General features: G+C 61.5%; 1 protein-coding gene across 5 annotated transcripts in view; it reads right to left on the bottom strand.

Annotated features, from left to right (window-relative positions):
• The window catches only part of SORCS2 (sortilin related VPS10 domain containing receptor 2), a 535,095-nt gene that overhangs the window by 174,514 nt on the left and 341,970 nt on the right, over positions 1 to 18,611 (bottom strand). For all 5 annotated transcript variants that reach the window (XM_081795485.1, XM_081795484.1, XM_081795482.1 and 2 more), the window contains exon 3: positions 1,642 to 1,741. In XM_081795485.1, the coding sequence (XP_081651611.1) occupies positions 1,642 to 1,741 (100 nt within the window). The remainder of the gene's footprint in view (positions 1 to 1,641; positions 1,742 to 18,611) is intronic.

The raw sequence follows: 18,611 nt of genomic DNA on the forward strand, positions 1-18,611 counted from the left end.
TGTGCAGCCCCTCCCCCCCGCGGTGGCAATTGCGAACAGTCAGATATCTCCTCGATTGCTGCCTCCATTCACAGCCGAGACACCTGGGCTCAGCCCTCCCTGAGGTCCCCTCACTGGGGGATGTGGCAGAGCTGGACTGAGTCCAGCCCAGGCACCATCCCCCAGGCTCCCCTGCAAACGCAAGGTGACCAGAGCAAGCCCAGGGAGGAGCCCGGGCTCCTCACATGCAGGCCCAGAGCAGGTGCAGCGGGGAGGTGCAGGTGCAGGGCAGCTGTGGGCATCATTCATTCAAGGGGACCTGCTGCTGGCTGTGGCATTCATTCCACGTGGGTAATGTCGGCTGAGCCCCTGGGCCACCACAGCCCGCCCACCCCCAGACCCTACCTTCCACCCCCACCGGCATTTCCAGGCTAAACATGCAAATCCTCAGACGACCCGTGCAGCCAGGGGGTCCTGTCTGTGTTAAAGACACAGCCGTCCCCCTGCTGCTTCCCTGTCCCTGTGCTGCCTGCAGAGAAGTCTCGCCCGATCAGAGCACTGACCAGTGCTCCACGAGCCTGTGTCACCTCCGGCCTGCCCCGAAGGCCCTGCCCAACCCAGAAGCCCCCTCACTGTACGTCCACCGCTACGTGAGTCATCTCACTAACCTTCCCGTCCACCCCCTTTACGGGCCAGGAAATTGAGGCTCTGAGGAGCCACGTCCCAGGCTGCCTTGTGCAGGAGCAAAGCTGTCCTGCCCGGCCTCCCCGTAAAGGCCTCCCTGACCTCATGGCCTCAGAAACCCAGCTCCGGCCTTCCCTCACTGCTTCTGCTCTTTTCATTTCCAAAGGCGGGCACCGCCCGCGGGCCGGCCCTGGCACCTTCCTGGGTACCTAGGACCCTCCTGGCTGGTGACAGAGGATTTCCCGGGCTCTGTGCTGCTCTGACCTCTCCTTGAAAGTCACCAGAGCAACCGTCAGCGCCCATGGGTCAGCCTCACGCTGAACAACCACGGGGCTCTGGGTTCTAATCCCCGCTGTCACGATTCCCCTTTCCCGTGAGGAGCCCCGTCTGTCCAACTGAGTCCCTTTCAGTGACACTCAGCTGCTTCTTGGGAAGCGGTCAAGCACATAGGGCCTCTCTGCCCCGGAGCGTCCTCCGACCTCGTTATGGGGCCCTGACGTGGCCACAAAGCAGGCACAGGTGTGCAAATGGGTCCTGTCACAGAACCTGGCAGGGTGTCCCCGTTCCACAGCCGGGCGGGGGGCGGGCAGGAGACACGCTCAGACCAAGAAAACCAGAAAGTGCATCTCAGATGACAGACCGGAGCCAAGTCAAAACCAAATAAACCAAACAACCGGCAGAGGAGGGGGACTGCTCACCACTGCCTTCCGACGACCCCACACCACGGAGAGATTCTTTCCCGGCACCCCAGCGCCCACCACCCCCGGACGGACGCTGTCTGCAGAGCAGGGAGAAGGCAGACACATCCACACAGGCGCCCAAGCCTTTCTGCCAAGTCCCAGCTGGCCCTTTAGACACAGCCGTCCGAATGGATCACCGAGGAACCGGAAAGGGTGTCGTGGGAGAGGCGGTCCCGTCGCACACGGTGGCCGGGAGCCCGGCTGTGCCGACCGGGCAGCCGTCCCGGTGTCCTCTTACCTTTCTCTTGTTCGTGGGGCAAATGTAGAAGTTGTCGATGACCGTGGTGACACCGGGCTGCAGGGTGAGCTTGGTGTAGGACGTCCCGAAGTCCGAGGACCTGGGGGGACAGGACGACAGACAGGTGTCAGCGAGGTGTCCCTCCAGCTGCAGGTTTATCCAGCCCGCGTGGGCGCAGCGCCCCAAGACAACCCCTCCCCCGGAGCAGGATGCCGCAGGTGACAAGGGAGGAGACTGGGCTCCCGCAGGGTCGCCGAGCACGCGCTCAGGTCTGGGAGCTGGGCGGGGAGTCGGTGAATGCCAGCCAGACTCCCCACGGGTCACCTCCTCCTTGGACTTCCGCAGTGATCTGCCCCGACCCTAAGTCTATCTTAGCCCGCTTGCTACACGCGTGTCTCCCCGAAGGGCCCCTCACGTGCCCGACAGCTCTGGGTCCTTCTGTCCTTTTGATCCCTCGAAAACCCTTAAAGACTAGGTCACTATGGGGGCGCCTGGGTGGCTCTGTCGGTTGAGTGTCCAACCGTTGGTTTCGGCTCAGGTCCTGACCTCACAGTTCGTGAATCCGAGGTCCGCGTCGGGCCGTGCGCTAACAGATTCTCTCTCCCTCGCTCTCTGCCCCTCCCCGACTTGCTCTGTCTCTGTCTCTCTCAAAATAAATAAACTTAAAACAAAAAAGACTAGGTCACTGTGTCTGTCTTGCAGATGCCCCCAGGACGAGGAGGAGGCTCAGAGTGGGTCAGTTCCCGCCTGAAGTCACTTGGCTGACAGGTGGCCGACCCAGGATGTGCAGGCTGGCCTGTGCCACTCACAGCTGGCTTCCTGTTGGCTCTGCGGAACGTTCCTCGCCGTGTGCTGAGGCCTCACAGGAGCCCGTCTGCTCCTCCATTTCCCTCTTTGCACCCCGGGCTCCTCCGGGGAGCCACACCCTCCCCCCACCGCCACCCCCACTGACCACACAGCCCGGAGACTGTGGGTGACAGCAGGCGGTGCCCGGGCTCCGGGAGCTGCTGGAAACCAGGCCCCAAGCCAAGCCCTGCACCGGCCGGCGAGCACCAGAACCACCACTGGCTCCACGCGGGGGACCAGCTCAACCGCGGGCCGGGCCCTCCTCGCCTGTGCGCCCACTGTCCTGTCTGTGGAGTGACAGGTGCAGGGGAGAATGTGGCTCCCCACCGCGGCGAGACGGGGAGAGGTCACCAGGACAATTTCACATCTGTTGCTTGGAAGCAACTGACACATCAGGACGTGGAATCGATTCCATGTCGAAGCTTAAAATCTCCGTGACCCTGAAACCCCATTAAAACATGCTGGGGGGGGGGGGGGCGCCTGGGGGGCTCAGTCGGTTGAGCATCCGACTTCAGCTCAGGTCATGATCTCGCGGTCCGTGAGTTCGAGCCCCGTGTCGGGTTCTGTGCTGACAGCTCAGAGCCCGGAGCCTGCTTCGGATTCTGGGTCTCCCTCTCTCTCTGCCCCTCCCCTGCCTGCTCTCTGTCTCTCAGAAATAAATAAATGTTAAAACAAAAAACAAAACAAAAAAACGTGCTGTGATTGTGAAGCAGGCCCGGCTGTGAGCTGGAGGCACACAGGCCTCAGGGTCACAAGGTCCTTCCCAGACCAGGGCAGAGAGCAATCGCTGCCTCCTGACTCCCAGGGGAGGCTGGTGGGGGCCAGTCCCCTCCAAGGGGCAGCCAGGAGAGGATCGGCTGAGCCCCTCCCTGCCCTTGGCCTCCCCGGGGAGGCCCTGCTGGAGGGGTGATCAGAGATGCACTTACTCTCAAAAAATCAGAGAATTGCTTTGCTTTGGGAAGCAGGGAGCCAGGGCCCCAGTAGCAGAGGATTGATCCAGAGACCCAGGAAATGCCAGTCTCCACAGAAACCAAACGCCGTGTTTCCAAGCTGGATTCATGGAAGCCTCTGAGCCTCATGACCCCTCTGCTCTCCTCCCAGCAAGCTGGGTCTAAGACCTGCCCATTGGTTCTGCCTCCCAGAAACCTTGCCATCCACCCACCCCTTCCCTCCATCCCCGACACACACCTGCCTCCGCCCAGCTGCCTCCCCGGGATCCAGACTCCTCCCCGTCCCCACCCAGGTCACAGGAGCCTGCTGACCCCTGCTCGCCCCAGGGCACCTGCCGGTGTGGGCTGCGGGGGGAGGGGGTCTAGTGCGGCAAGGGGAGGGGGTGCTAAACAGGAAACATAGCAGCAGCCGGTGTGATCCGGGCGGGAATGGGGGTCAGTGGGACTGCGGTCTCAGAGGGGCAGGGAAGGCCCCTCGGACACGGTGATTTGGGGCAGAGGCAGGCAGGAAGGAAGAGAGTGCTTTGCGCCTGGCTGGGGGAAAGCCATTTGTAGCCGGCTAAGTAATGTCCCCCCAAAATTCACGTCCCCCCAGAATCTGTGAATGCGACCTGATTTGCAAACCAAGCCTTTGCAGATGTAATTATGTTGAGGTCAAACTGGAGGAGGGCGGGTCCAGATCCAAGGGTTGGTGTCATAAGAAGAGGGGAATTTGGACACATGGACACACAGACACACAGCCGAGGCCAGCAGGAGACAGCCTGAGCAGCGTCTGGCCCACATCGGACCCCACCTCTCCTACTGTGCACGGGGCCTGTCTCTTGCCAGGCCCCCACGTACGCAGGGGGAGAGAAGGGAATTCATTGCCGTGGGTAAGTCTGGGAAATAGAAAATGACTTGTCTCAGTGCCCAGCTGGTCAGTGGGGGCAGGCCAGAAGCTGGGACCTCTGACCAACTGTGAACCTAACGCGGCCTCCTCCTGAAGTCCATGCGGATCACACGGTCAGTGAGGACAGCGGTCACCAGGGTCATCCAAGAATCCACACCCCCAGGCATACAGCTAGTGCTCAATAAATGCTTACTGGATTCCTGTGGAGGTGCTCTGGTGTCAGAGCTGGAGGCCGTGTGACCTCTGGTGAGCAGGTTGCCCTCTCTGGGCAGCAAGGGTTTCCCAGGGAAACGTGGGGATTAGATGTGATCACGTCCCAGCACGGGCACCGGCCCTCAGTGGCTCCACCCCCACGGGCCCTTTTCTCAGCTGCCCCCACGACCCCTGAACCCCTCCGTGCCAGGCCCTCCCCCAGGGTGACCTTCCTCCACACTCCGCACCCCCACCCCCTCCAAGTCCTCCTCAAGAGCATCTGGGAACGCGGAGCCTGATTATTCCCATCTGCATTTATTCAAATTAAAAATAAAAACCCAGGCTGTGAAACCGGGCAGACAGAACAGGGCAGGCAAGCAGGCACGGTTGGAAAGTCGCTCTTTGCAAATCGGCTGCTTAATTGCTGAGTGTTTGTACATACTCACTTTTTAAAAAATAATTTAATTGAGCCATTTTCATCCTCTATAATTATTTCATTGGCAGGGACGTATGTTCGGCTCCCACCCCTCCCCGTGGTGCAGACGAGCCCCTGTCTCCCACCCGTCTCCCCCCGGAAGGCCACGGCAGGTGCGAAAGGTGGGGCCCGCCTTCGTGGCGGGGGGCCCCTGCAGGGGCACGGCCTTGGGCGAGGCCTGGTCTCCGTGAGAGGCGGTTTCTTTATCTTTGAATGACCGATGCGGGTCTGTAACGGGCTGATGACACAGTGGCAGAGACACCTGCGTGAGATGAGAGAGGTGAGGAAGGCGAGCTGGAGGCAGGCTCAGGGTCATGGCCGTGGGGTCCCTGCGGACCTCCCCCTGGTGGAGGGTGCACTTGTGTGTGGACCCAGCTGTGTTCTCTAATGATCACGATGCTGCGCGTACGTGCTGACGGCTAATTTGCGCAGGCGCACCCCAATGCCCGCCAGTCGCCATCGTGAGAGCGCAGACATCCTCTCCTGCCTCCACGTTCCCATCAAGCAGGACGCGCTGCTAATGTGTGGTTCGGCATTCGAGGGCTCTGGGGCGCCAACCTGGAGCGTCTCCCTTGTAACGAAGAAAGAGGGTCCGGGGGCCAGGCCTTGATCTGCCCGGAAACGCTGGCCGTGCAGGGAGGGCAGGGCCGCTGCTGGTCGCTGGGTTAAGTTGCTCTGATGTAAAAACTTGCTTCACGTGGATCCCAGCAGCGGATGCTCTGCCCGGTCGGCCGCTCCGGGGTTCCCTGTATGCCGGCTCCCCACACCCCCCAGCGGGCCTATGTTGCTGGAGCTGCACGGGTGCTGGGGACTGGCTCTCGTTCTGCACCGGTCAGGTGGCAGGGCATCCCGAGAAGACCCCTGTCGCCGGTCCAGACAGTCAGAATTACCATCTGCACTTTATACCTGGGGAAACGGAGGCCCAGCTAGGAAAGGGACGTGTCCAGAGTCTTACAGGGGTGCAGAGGCGTCCTTCACGGGCTCTCCCCCCGGGCGTCAGGGGTACGATCTCGCAGCTGAAGCGGTTCTGAGCTTTGGTCGGATTCCGGCCGTGCACGGCGTCTGTGACTGGGCGAAGGGAAGGAACGGACTCTGAGCCGGCTGCACCCAGGGGCCGGTCTGGTTCTCGGCACTGACAGCTCACGGGACCCCTGGCGGGCTTCGATTTGCTGCCGGGTCTCATACACGGACACAGGATCAGCGGAAGAGAATTATGGCAATAAGGGGGGCACTTCCAGGGCTGGTCAAGTCATCCAGAAAAAATCCAGGATGTGGCTCGAGATTCTGCATGTGAATTGGGGAGGCGGGGCCCTGCTAGGGGGGTGAGCTGAGGAAGAAAACAGCCCTGGCCCCAGGGGGCACACAGCGTTGTAGGGTGGGGAGCACCCTTGTTCGCCGTGGCCGCTGGTGGGATCTGAAGAGCAGGGCCCCTCTGACGGAAGGGCCTGGGGGAGGTGGCGTCCAGTGAAACCACACGCTCAACACGCACTGGATGCCAGGTTCTGGGCGGACACACGGACTCAACTGACACAGGAAGACCATTCGAACGGGAGCATGCCTTCCCATTTTACAGATGGGAAAACCGAGGCTCAGAGAGTATGAAAGGATCGCTTAGCACTTAACCACACAGTAACTATAGGAAACCCAGGCTGTCCGCTGAGTGATGTCCCTGGAGGTGTTCACAGGGCACGGCACCCGCTCCACGCGGCTGGACCTTCTGACTCCATTTCCCTTGCAAGAGCCTGGCGGCCAACGCTCTCCAACGTGCGGGCAGTTGGACACGGACCGCAGCCCGTCCCACCCAGGAAGCTGCACCTCTGTTGCCCGCGGGTTTTCGCAGCAGCATTAACTCGAGCCCGCTGTGCGTCAGCCCGGGCCGTATTCCCAGCCGGCCAAGAGGGAGGCGGGCAGGAGGGGGCTTGAGATTCTCCGCGTCTGAACTCACAGCGAGCAGGGAGGGTCCCATGGCCGCACGGGGCCAGAGCCCGCCTCTCCGAGCCTGTCCTCCAAGCTTGTCCCCCAACCAGCGCGTCCCCTCGTGGTTCCCAGCCGCCTGCCGCGGCACCGAGGATGCCGTGTGCCCACAGGCGGCAGGGGTTGTGACGTTCGCCGGCGGATCTTTCCGGAATGAAGCTGGGCCGGGCAAGGCCCGCTCCCAGACGCTGCCCCCGCCGCTCTACCAACACCTCAGGGATGGGAGTTGGTGCAGGGCCCGGGAGCCGATGACCCCGCGGGACAGCTCGCGCAACGCTTCTGTTCAAGCTGGCTCCTGGCCACCGCTGTTCGTCACGCCATAAAGGGGACCCATCCTTTCCAGTGAGTCCCTGCGTTATCCTTAAAAATCCTGATGTGAGTGAACGCCCTCAGTTCACGAGGTCCTTTCGACAAACGTCTCCCACGCACCTATTACGTGCAAGCTCTGTGCTGGGCACGGTGCACGGAAGCGGACGGGCAGGGATCTTGGGCAGCTGGCCGTGCCTCCAGGAGATGCTCTGTACCAGCCGCTCAGACCTCGAAATGATGCCACAGCACTGGGTCCCCAGGCACTGCCCCGCGGGCCGGGCCCATCCTCCCGCATGCCGTCCCCCTCAGGACCTCCTCACAGACCTGCGGCAAAGGGGCTAACAGATCCCATGGAGCCAGAGAAGGTGCCAGAAGCCTGCACGGAGCTCTGAGGAGGTACGTGTGTGTGCTCTCACAGAAGCCTGTAAGTGTGCCTGTGGGGTCCGGGAGGCCTCGCAGAGAATCTGAAAGGGGAAGGAGGAGGAAGAGGCACCCGATAAGGGGGAGTAGGGGCTGGCCGTTGGCCCCGAGCGCCGGCTGGGGGAGCTGGGTGCTCCGTGCAGAGGCGAGGAAGGAGCAGAGGTGACAGTGTGGCCGAGGCCCACAGCCTCACACAGCGGAGTCCAGGGGAAGCACCAATAACGCTCTGCAGTCCCCATCCAGGATGGGCCACCTGCGCCCCCAGGGTGAAGACACTCGGGGGCTCAGCTCATCTAATCACATCCCAGCCAGTGGCTCTCGGTGTGCAAACGAGAAACATGAGATACCAAGAGGTGAAGTCATCCGCCGGGGCTCAGAGAGGACAAAGCTACAGGCTCTATGTGACTCGAGTTCTAAATGACGCCCACACCTTGTACCTCCTTCCTGCTCTGTAGAAAGGAAGGGGACATAGGGGACACCATGGGTCTGGCTGGCTTTATTTCTGGAGGGTTTTTTTTCCTTTTAAAGTTTATTTATTTTCAGAGAGAGAGAGAGAGAGAGCATGAGTGGGGGAAGGACAGAAACACAGAGAGAGAGAGAGAGAGAGAGTCCCAAAAGCAGGCTCTGTGCCACCAGCACAGAGCCTGATGTGAGACTTGAACCCACAAACTGTGATATGATCTGAGCCGACATCAACAGTGGGACACTTAACCGCCTGAGCCACCCAGGCGCCCCTATTTCTGGAGGTTTTAACGCGGCACAAGGCGGACCTTTGCAATAGCTCTTTTCCCAGCGGAGGAGGGGGCACTCTTTAGAAGTGGGTTATGGCCATCGGGCTAAATGAGGCCCGTGTCCCTGGACGTGTCCCACAGGCGGGGCTCACCTGGCACACATTCCTGCTTTTGCAGCCGTTCTGCAAGCCCTCGGCTGGGCACATGTCCGAAGGCCGAGGCAGGTGAGCAAGCCGGCAGAGGGCACCCCTGTAGCTGACCCCAGGTGTGGCTCACGGACCAGCAACCCAGGGACCAGACAGGACATCGCCGCGTCTTCAGGATTAATTGAGAAGGTTGTTTCCGATGGGGCACTGGAGGGGCCTGGCTGGGTTTATGCCTGGGGGGAGGTGACGGTCCGATAGTCATGACCTGGTGGTTGTGTGCAGGGGCTGGGGGAGGTGGGCAGCGTGGGTCGCTGTGCATTTTGTCGGGACTGCCACACGAGCACCTCGTATGAACGGGACAGGGTAGTCACTGGCCAGGAGCAGCCCTGCCCAAGCAGCCCTTCCTGCCAGTGCCCAGGGTGAAGCACACTGATGCATGCACTCCCCCAGGGAACCGGCCGATTTGGGAGCGGGCCAAGCCCCTCTGAGGTCCAAAACTGTCATTTCAGACAGAAAACACCCAAACAGAATAAGACACACAACACCATGGAAAGACGTTGCTACAGAACAGACAATGTGGCCCCGAGGAGCCGTCCAGCCAGCAGCCGCCTTGTCCTGGAACAGGGGCGGTGGGGCCGCGGTGAGAAAGCCCCAGCACGGCGGGGCTTGTGCGAGCTGCTACGTCAGAGGTCCGGGCTTGGCTCTGGGGCTGGGCCAGGTTAGGCTACCCTTCTGACCTGAGTCTACCCTTTGGAAAATTCCAGAAGTTCACCAATCCACTTACAGTAACATTTCCTTCTTGATAGGCCTACACATCCTCCACTCTTCTTGGAATCATTTAAAGATAAGAGGACAATCTGGGGCGCCTGGGTGGCTCAGTCGGTTAAGCGTCCGACTTCAGCTCAGGAAACGATCTTACGGTTCGTGGGTTCGAGCCCAGTGTCGGGCTCTGTGCTGACCGCTCGGAGCCTGGAGCCTGCTTCACATTCTGTGTCTCCCTCTCTCTGTTGCACCTCCGCTCCCTCGTGTTTTCTCTCTCTCTCTCTCTCTCTCTCTCTCTCTCTCTCTCAAAAATAAATAAACACACAAAAAAAGAAAAGAAGATTCTGCTTCAACCATCGACTGGGCCCCTTCATCCCTCCATGCCCCTCCAGCCCTTGTCCACATGTGATTATATTTATAGTATCTCAATTTCAGCATGCACACGACATTCGTCCTGATTTTAGCACGAGATGGTTGGCATTTCTGTTGGCCGTGTGGCATTTCCATCCAGGCCACGTGGCATTGCCGATGGGTCTTTCATTAGCCTGAACCTACGTTAGGCATTTCTACAAGCACTGAGTGATGCCCTGTGCTGTGCACTTTGGAAATGCACTTGTTCCCCGTGTACTGCCGTCCCCAGCCCTTCCGCCCTTCATAAACAACATCTTCATTACTTTAACCTCTGCTGGATTGTTCCCCAGGGTTACATCCCAAGAGCGGGGCTCCTCTGTGAAGTTCTGAGCTTCTGTGGCTCTTAAAAAATGTGTTTTTGGATCTGAGAACATCATACGGCTCAATATCTTAAAAATGAGGGTCCTCACTTATTCTTAGGGGGTCCTGGCACAGAATGACAACACTTTTCTATGCCAACCCATCCGATTATAGAATCTGACGCCTCTACATTGAGTTTTTGAATGACTGGTGAGTACACCCAGTGTGTGCCACAGGCAGCCTGAATGACACATTAAGCATTAGCGGATGAGATCCGGGCGATCTGGAAGCAAATTCCATTTCTGAATGCTACGAGGAATATTTTAATACAAAGTACAGAAATGAAGTAAGAAATAGACACAACACTCTCCATTTCAGTGAACGTCAAGGAGTTTTGTAAGTCGTGAAACTGGGGATATCGGGGTGAAAAACAAATTTTCACGGCAAAAAGTTCCTGGAATGTAAACGAAGGCCGATTCGATGGCAAAACTGAATAGCTGAACCCAGGGGCCAACAGACATCCGTTTCCAGACTGGGTTCCTGAAGACCCCTCTCTGGGCCGAAGTTGACAGACCGGGGCTAGCAGAACGCCTCCACCCTTGTCCGATTTTGGACCTCGGACAATCCGTCTCTATGTGAGACTGAAGTTGTCTGTGTTATCAGATGAGATAATAGCAATGGTGACAATAACTCATCATTCCCCCACATGTCAAGCCCCATGAGAACCAAATGCTTTGCACATAACAGCTCACTTTACAGTCCTCCCAACACCCCTACAAGGTAAGGAAGGATGGGTAGCACCCCTACAAGGTAAGGAAGGGCGGGTAGCACCCCTACATGGTAAGGAAGGGTGGGTAGCACCCCCACGAGGTGAGGAAGGGTGGGTAGCACCTGTACGAGGAAGGATGGGTAGCACCCCCACGAGGTAAGGAAGGGCGGGTAGCACCCCTACGAGGTAAGGAAGGCTGGGTAGCACCCCCACGAGGTAAGGAAGGGTGGGTAGCACCCCTACGAGGTAAGGAAGGCTGGGTAGCACCCCCACGAGGTAAGGAAGGGCGGGTAGCGCCCGTACGAGGTAAGGAAGGGTGGGTAGCACCCCCACGAGGTAAGGAAGGGCGGGTAGCACCCGTACGAGGTAAGGAAGGGCAGGTAGCACCCCTACGAGGTGAGGAAGGGCGGGTAGCACCCCCACACGGTAAGGAAGGGCGGGTAGCACCCCCACGCGGTAAGGAAGGGCGGGTAGCACCCCCATGCGGTAAGGAAGGGCGGGTAGCACCCCCACGAGGTAAGGAAGGGCAGGTAGCACCCCTACGAGGTGAGGAAGGGCGGGTAGCACCCCCACGCGGTAAGGAAGGGCGGGTAGCACACCTACGAGGTACGGGAGGGTGGGTAGCACCCCCACGAGGTGAGGAAGGGCGGGTAGCACCCCCACGCGGTAAGGAAGGGCGGGTAGCATCCCCACGCGGTAAGGAAGGGCGGGTAGCACCCCCACGCGGTAAGGAAGGGCGGGTAGCACCCCCATGCGGTAAGGAAGGGCGGGTAGCACACCTACGAGGTACGGGAGGGTGGGTAGCACCCCCACGAGGTGAGGAAGGGCGGGTAGCACCCCCACGCGGTAAGGAAGGGCGGGTAGCATCCCCACGCGGTAAGGAAGGGCGGGTAGCACCCCCACGCGGTAAGGAAGGGCGGGTAGCACCCCCACGCGGTAAGGAAGGGCGGGTAGCACACCTACGAGGTACGGGAGGGTGGGTAGCACCCCCACGAGGTGAGGAAGGGCGGGTAGCACCCCCACGCGGTAAGGAAGGGCGGGTAGCACCCCCACGCGGTAAGGAAGGGCGGGTAGCACCCCCATGCGGTAAGGAAGGGCGGGTAGCACCCCCACGAGGTAAGGAAGGGCAGGTAGCACCCCTACGAGGTGAGGAAGGGCGGGTAGCACCCCCACGCGGTAAGGAAGGGCGGGTAGCACACCTACGAGGTACGGGAGGGTGGGTAGCACCCCTACGAGGTGAGGAAGGGCGGGTAGCACCCCCACGCGGTAAGGAAGGGCGGGTAGCACCCCCATGCAGTAAGGAAGGGCGGGTAGCACCCCCACGCGGTAAGGAAGGGCGGGTAGCACCCCCACGAGGTAAGGAAGGGCGGGTAGCACCCCCATGCGGTAAGGAAGGGCGGGTAGCACCCCCACGAGGTAAGGAAGGGCAGGTAGCACCCCTACGAGGTGAGGAAGGGCGGGTAGCACCCCCACGCGGTAAGGAAGGGCGGGTAGCACACCTACGAGGTACGGGAGGGTGGGTAGCACCCCTACGAGGTGAGGAAGGGCGGGTAGCACCCCCACGCGGTAAGGAAGGGCGGGTAGCACCCCCACACGGTAAGGAAGGGCGGGTAGCACCCCCACGCGGTAAGGAAGGGCGGGTAGCACCCCCATGCGGTAAGGAAGGGCGGGTAGCACCCCCACGAGGTAAGGAAGGGCGGGTAGCACCCCTACGAGGTGAGGAAGGGCGGGTAGCACCCCCACGCGGTAAGGAAGGGCGGGTAGCACACCTACGAGGTACGGGAGGGTGGGTAGCACCCCTACGAGGTGAGGAAGGGCGGGTAGCACCCCCACGCGGTAAGGAAGGGCGGGTAGCACCCCCACACAGTAAGGAAGGGCGGGTAGTACCCCCACGCGGTAAGGAAGGGCGGGTAGCACCCCCATGCGGTAAGGAAGGGCGGGTAGCACCCCCACGAGGTAAGGAAGGGCAGGTAGCACCCCTACGAGGTGAGGAAGGGCGGGTAGCACCCCCACGCGGTAAGGAAGGGCGGGTAGCACACCTACGAGGTAAGGAAGGGCAGGTAGCACCCCTACGAGGTGAGGAAGGGCGGGTAGCACCCCCACGCGGTAAGGAAGGGCGGGTAGCACCCCCATGCGGTAAGGAAGGGCAGGTAGCACCCCCACGAGATAAGGAAGGGCAGGTAGCACCCCTACGAGGTGAGGAAGGGCGGGTAGCACCCCCACGCGGTAAGGAAGGGCCGGTAACACTCCCACGAGGTAAGGACGAGGAGGAGACGAGACATAGAGCACGGAAGGAACAGAGGAGCTGAGTGTGGCCGCAGAGCCTGGCCCAGCCCCCAGCCCGTGAGCTCTGTGCCACCCCACGCGGCCCCCAGTCCTCGCCAGCAGCCAAGGGTGGTGCAAGACGAGAGAGGCATCTCCAACCTGCACTCGCAACTCCAGCAGCGAGCAGGGTTCAGGGGGAGCCGGGACCCGCTGGAGAAGACCGACGCTTCCTGTGAATCGGGAATTGTCTCCTCGAGGCCGAGGGCTAGGGAGGGGCGTCTCCCGTCCCTTCCGGAAGCAGCCTCTTCCACATTCTGGGGCTCCTGGGGGGGGCCTGGCAGCGTCATGTGCACCCGGGGACGGGCCTCCCAGCCGGCAGGAAGCTCTCCGGGCCCACATCACCCCTGTTCTCCAGCTGATCACGCCTGCGGAGGGTGCTGGCCAGAGGCCCCCGTTCTCCAACCGGAGCGAGTTTCCTCTCCCCCCCAAACGACGCGAGTCTCCCTCCGGGCGACCCCCACTGGGTCCCCACACCCTCGGGATGAACGCAGAGTCCCCGACAGCAGCGGACCAGGGGGAAGGCCGAGGACGGCACACGGGGAGGGGTGTGTCAGCCCCCTGTCCGCACAGGGGGGAGGCAGGGCTGGGAAGAGAGCCAAGGTGAACTGAGGGCAGAGCCTCAGGAGGTGAAGGCGCGTGTCACCTGCCGGCCTCCCGCCCCGCCACACGGTCTCCTCGTCCGCACGCCGACGGCTGCCGGGGACACCTGCCCCCACCGTGATGGACTTCCCATGACGCCCCTGAGAGCCCCGCACAGGCCAGCACTGTGTCCGACCCGCTCTCCGGCCAGCCCCTCGCCCGAGGCCTGCGTGAAGCAGGGGCCAGTGAATGCGGCCGAGTGAGTGCACGGACCAACCAACCACCCAGGCCTCACCCACACGCTGCTGGCCCTACGCGGGCTCTCGGCACTTGACCTCACTGTGGGAGCCAAGCGGGCCCTGAGGCCTCTCGGCAACCCCCCCCCACTCCCCCACCCCCACCTCTCCCATGAAAAGGACACCGGCCCAGAGAAGGGCAGTCACTTCCTCAAAGTCACACAGCGGCCGAAGGGCCCAGGGAGCCACTTTGACTGAGATCTCCTGGCCCCGAGCAGAGCTTTTCCGTCCGGGAGACTCCAGACTGTCCCAGGCAGCCCGCTGGAGGGCAGAGGTCACGACCCCTTCTCCCTCCTCCAACCTAGAAAATGAAACAGAACCAAACCCCTCATACCATGCAAGTGCCGAAGACGTCTTGGAAACTCATCAGGAGACTGAAAACGGTACATAAAGGCTCACGCCTACAGGATGCGGGCCCTTTGCAGCAGCAGCCGCGTCTGTCTGTACCCACGGGGAGCCGGCAGGACAGACAGACAGCCACACCCCTTCTTCCAGCTTACGGCGGAGGCAGCTCCGTGGCCACCTGGTCAACCCCGCCAGCCCACCGCACCAGGCGCCCCCGGGAGAGAGCGGGCCGGGGGCCGAGGCCTTGGCTCTCCGAGGGTCCGCGGCGGACCCCCGGGGAGCTCTCCGGCCCCCTCCAGAGCCCCTTCTAGGCCAAGCGGGCGGCAAGCCCCAACGAGGGCCACAGCTGTGCCCAGCCCACCTCCTACGAGACGCCCCCACGCCTACAGCATCATTCCAAGTCTGCCGCCTGGTCAGGTGGAGGGGGTGTGGTTACAGGCTGAAACCACCCGTGGCTTGACCTTGAGCTGCTCGCTCGCCTTCTAGACCTCAGCTGTCCCTTCTGTACAGTGGGGACACACCTCCCACCCAGGGTCATCCAAGCGCTAACCGAAATGCCAGACACGAGTGAGCATCCCAGCACGGCGTCTGGCCCAGAGCGCCCCGACTGCCTCCCTCCTCCTTCCCCTCCGCGAAGCCAAAGGGGCTCGGCGGCTGTGCGAGGTTGGCCCAGTGGGTCTGGGTTGTCCGCACCCTCCGGAGAAACGTTAGGCCCTTGACTGGCCCCTGGAAGGTCCCGCCTGGGAAGGGTGGCTTTGCCGGCCCGAGGCCTCCGGCCAGCCAGCCAGCGCGTGCGAACGATCTGATTACGGTCGGGGTCTTGGGTCAGGCAGTATGGCTTTACTTCTGGAGGGGCTGGAGACGGCCACGGGGCTACATGGCCAACCTCCGTAAAAGCCCTGGCACCCGAGCTCCCCTGCTTGTCAGTACTTCCTAGGTGTCATCATGTGTCATTGCTTGAAGAGCTCAGCACTGTCCCGGTGGCCCAGGCAATGTGGCCTGCGCGTGGAGCCCGTCTCTGGGCCTTTGCACGTGCTGTTCTCCTTCCCAGATGCAGACAGGGACTGACTCCCCACTGCATCCCAGGCTCTGTTCAAATATCCATCGCCGAGGAGGGCGTCCTGGGCCACCCACGCCTAGCTCTCTGCCCCTTAGCCTGACTTCCAGCCGCAGCATCAGTGCTCCCTGATGTCGTACACGTATTTTGTCGATTTACCGTCTGGCTTCCCATCGAGAACATCAGCTCCTGGGAAGAGGGGAGCTGCACCCCTGAAGGGAGCTCCCCGCCCTGAAGACCCCACCTCTGGCAACTCCCCTGCACTTCTGTGCCAGGTGAGGGCCAGGGTCAAGTTTCCTAAGGAAAGCCCCCTTGTGCCCTGTGCCTTCTGAAAGTCCTCCCCTCCCCACGCCCTGTGCAGCACCCTGGGCTGTGCCCCAACCCCTGCAGCACCGTGGACGCGGCAAGACGCGGCCCCCACCCTTGTGCCCCCCGCCCGAGCAGACAGTCGGTGAAAGTCTGGTCACGAAATGACCCAGCGAGGCCCAAACCGTTTCTGCAACGGCACCGACAACAGCAAACACGTGGCAAGGCGCCGCCCGCAGCCCCACCTTCCTGATGCGGTCTCTGGGTTCGGGCCGTCGCCCTGCCTGCACCCCACGGGCTCCCCGCAATAACTTCGTGCACCTTGCTCTCCGGGCGGGAAAACCGAAGCAAGTGGAAGTTGGCAGGATATACTCTCCAATGCTCAAGACTCCCGTTAGAGGGCTAAATAGTGATGAGATGCCTTTAAGCAGGGGACAGTCATGTGTCCCCGAGGCGGCACACCAGTTAGTGGGCTCGCAGAACGGACTGCTCCCACCGCAGGTCCGAGGGGCCGGGGGAGGCGGGCTGGGGGCGCTGCCGCGATCCTCTCCTCGGGAGCGTGTGGCGGTCCCCATCCCACAGGCAGGGCCTGCCTCCCCCTCCCCTGGGTCACAGCGTCCCAGGCACACAGCGCTGCCGGTTCCTGCCTCGAACCGGCCCCGGGAATGCACGTGTCCTGGCTCCCCGAACTCCGGGCCACGCGAAGCCGTGTTCCCCTTCCTGGGGGCGGTTCCGCCATCCCAGCGGGGGTGGGGGGTCCTGCCGGTCGCTGGCCTGGTGGCTGCGACCGGGCTCCCCCACGTCTGCGGCAGAAGCATTTTTACAAGTCACGTAACTACGGCCTCTAGCACGGGTTCTATTTTTCCAACTTGTGCTCCCCACCGGGAAAACAGGATCCCATGTCAGACACTGGGAAGCCAAGGCTCAGAGAGGTCCAGTGACTTGCTGAGAAGCGCCCAGCAAGGAGGTGAAGGGGCAGGTGGGCCCAGGTCTATAGATCCCACAGCCTGCGACCTCCCCGGTCTGTCTGCACGGGAAGCCTGGTTCTGGTCCTCGGCGTGGCTTCTGGGCCCAGGGGCGGTGCCAGGGGACTCTCCCACACCCTCTCGCCTCGCCTCGCCTCGCCTGTAGCCCCTGCAGGGGCCAGAGAGCCCTCAGTGGGACAGCTCCCGTGTTGGAAAAACGACTCCACCCCCAAGCTGGGGTTCTGGCCTTGCAGAGATGTGGGGTCCCACACTTCCAGTGGGGCTCCCAGAAGGACAGCCACACCGGCGTGAGTGCCCGTCGGTAGAGGACGGGGTCTTCTCCTCCGTGGGAGCGAGGAAGAGGCCAGCGACCACGGGCCTGAGGGGGGCGCGGCGGGGATGGGGGAGGGGGAGGGGAGGTCCTGCCCTTGGAAAGCCAGGGGGGCAGGTACGAAGATACCGGCAAAGGTGGGGTCCGATCCTGTGGATCCCCACTCTAGACCAGTGAGGGGCACCTTGTGGTATTCTGGGCTTGGTTCTGGTTGACCCCCCCCCCCAGCCCTCTAGGGGCCCTTCCCACCCACTTCCCTCGACGAGTCTCCGTCCATCCATCCATCCAACCCTATTTCTGTCCACCACCCACCCGTCTGTCCATCCATCGTCCATCCATTCTTCCTTCTTTCCGTCCAACCCATATGCCGCACATTCCTGGGCACCTGCTCTGTGTCTGGCCCCGGGCTGGGCGCTGAGATGGGGTAACAGTGATGCTTCGGGGAGGCTCCAGCACCGGGAGCACAGGGGACGTTTGATGAGTGACTGACTGAGCCTTTCGGACGCCCTCTCAACTGCCCTGCCGGTGCCTGCCGTCACGTCTCCTGGATCCCAGGGCCCGCTACTGGGTTGCTTCCAGAATGTGACTCAACTTCTATTTTTAAAAACACCAGGATGTCACCGTGCTGTCCTTCACAGGAAGCATGTAAACGAATCCTCCACGGGAGGACCCTGTGTGTGTTCCCACAACAACCGCCACCTTGCAAGGACCTGCTAATGGTGAACGTGAACCGTTCGGGCCCCAGGGTGATGTCAGCATCCGTTTCCCTCCCCACTGAGGGGTATTCTTCCTGAGGACAGATTCTCAGCTGGAACCGGGCCAAGCCAAAGCTGGTCTGGATTTTCTGCGTCTGAGCATCCGGGGGTGCGGCCGACAGCTAAGGCCGGAGTTCCGGACGGAATGAAGGAGGGCTCAACTTTGCAACAACATGAAGAAACGGGCTGTTTGGGCTTTGGCCCAGCCCCCGGGGGCACCGGCAGGCCTCCGTGGGCGCCTGCGGCCACGGTTACCCTCTGTCCCTCTGGGCGCGGACCTCCGGCTCTCTTTATGCACCTCTAATTCTGTCTCTGTCCCTTTCTGTGTTGGTGTCTCTGTGCGTGTCCTTTCTTCACCTAAGTCTCTGAGAGTCCGTCCAGTGGCAGCTCTGAACGGTCTCTCTTGGGTCCGTCTGTCTCTCTCCACGTGTCTGATTTTCTGTGTGAGCTAAACTGTCCTTCATCCACCCCCTCCCACCTTCCCCATTCCCTTTCTCCTGAGATCATCTCAAGAGTAGATGACCCATGATAGAAAGTTCTGGGGACAGGGTGTGGCCATCCATCCTGGGCCACAGGGAAAGGAGGGGACCTGGTTCTGGCTTCACCCCTTCCTGGTGGGTAACCAGATGCCAGGGCTCCTGATCCAGGGAGCTGATGCCATGGAGGGACAGTCAGATGATAAATGAGTAGAAGAAACGTATATTGTCAGGGAGTGCAATGAATCACAGAATAAAGAGCAAAATGGGGGTGGGGGCAGGGACGCTGCTATTTCAGGCAGAGCGGTCAGGATGCTCTCCCAGTGAGGTGACATTTGAACAGAGACTGAAACACACTGGG

Source organism: Panthera onca, chromosome B1, assembly GCF_046562875.1.
Source record: "Panthera onca isolate mPanOnc1 chromosome B1, mPanOnc1 haplotype 2, whole genome shotgun sequence".
Taxonomy (NCBI): domain Eukaryota; kingdom Metazoa; phylum Chordata; class Mammalia; order Carnivora; family Felidae; genus Panthera; species Panthera onca.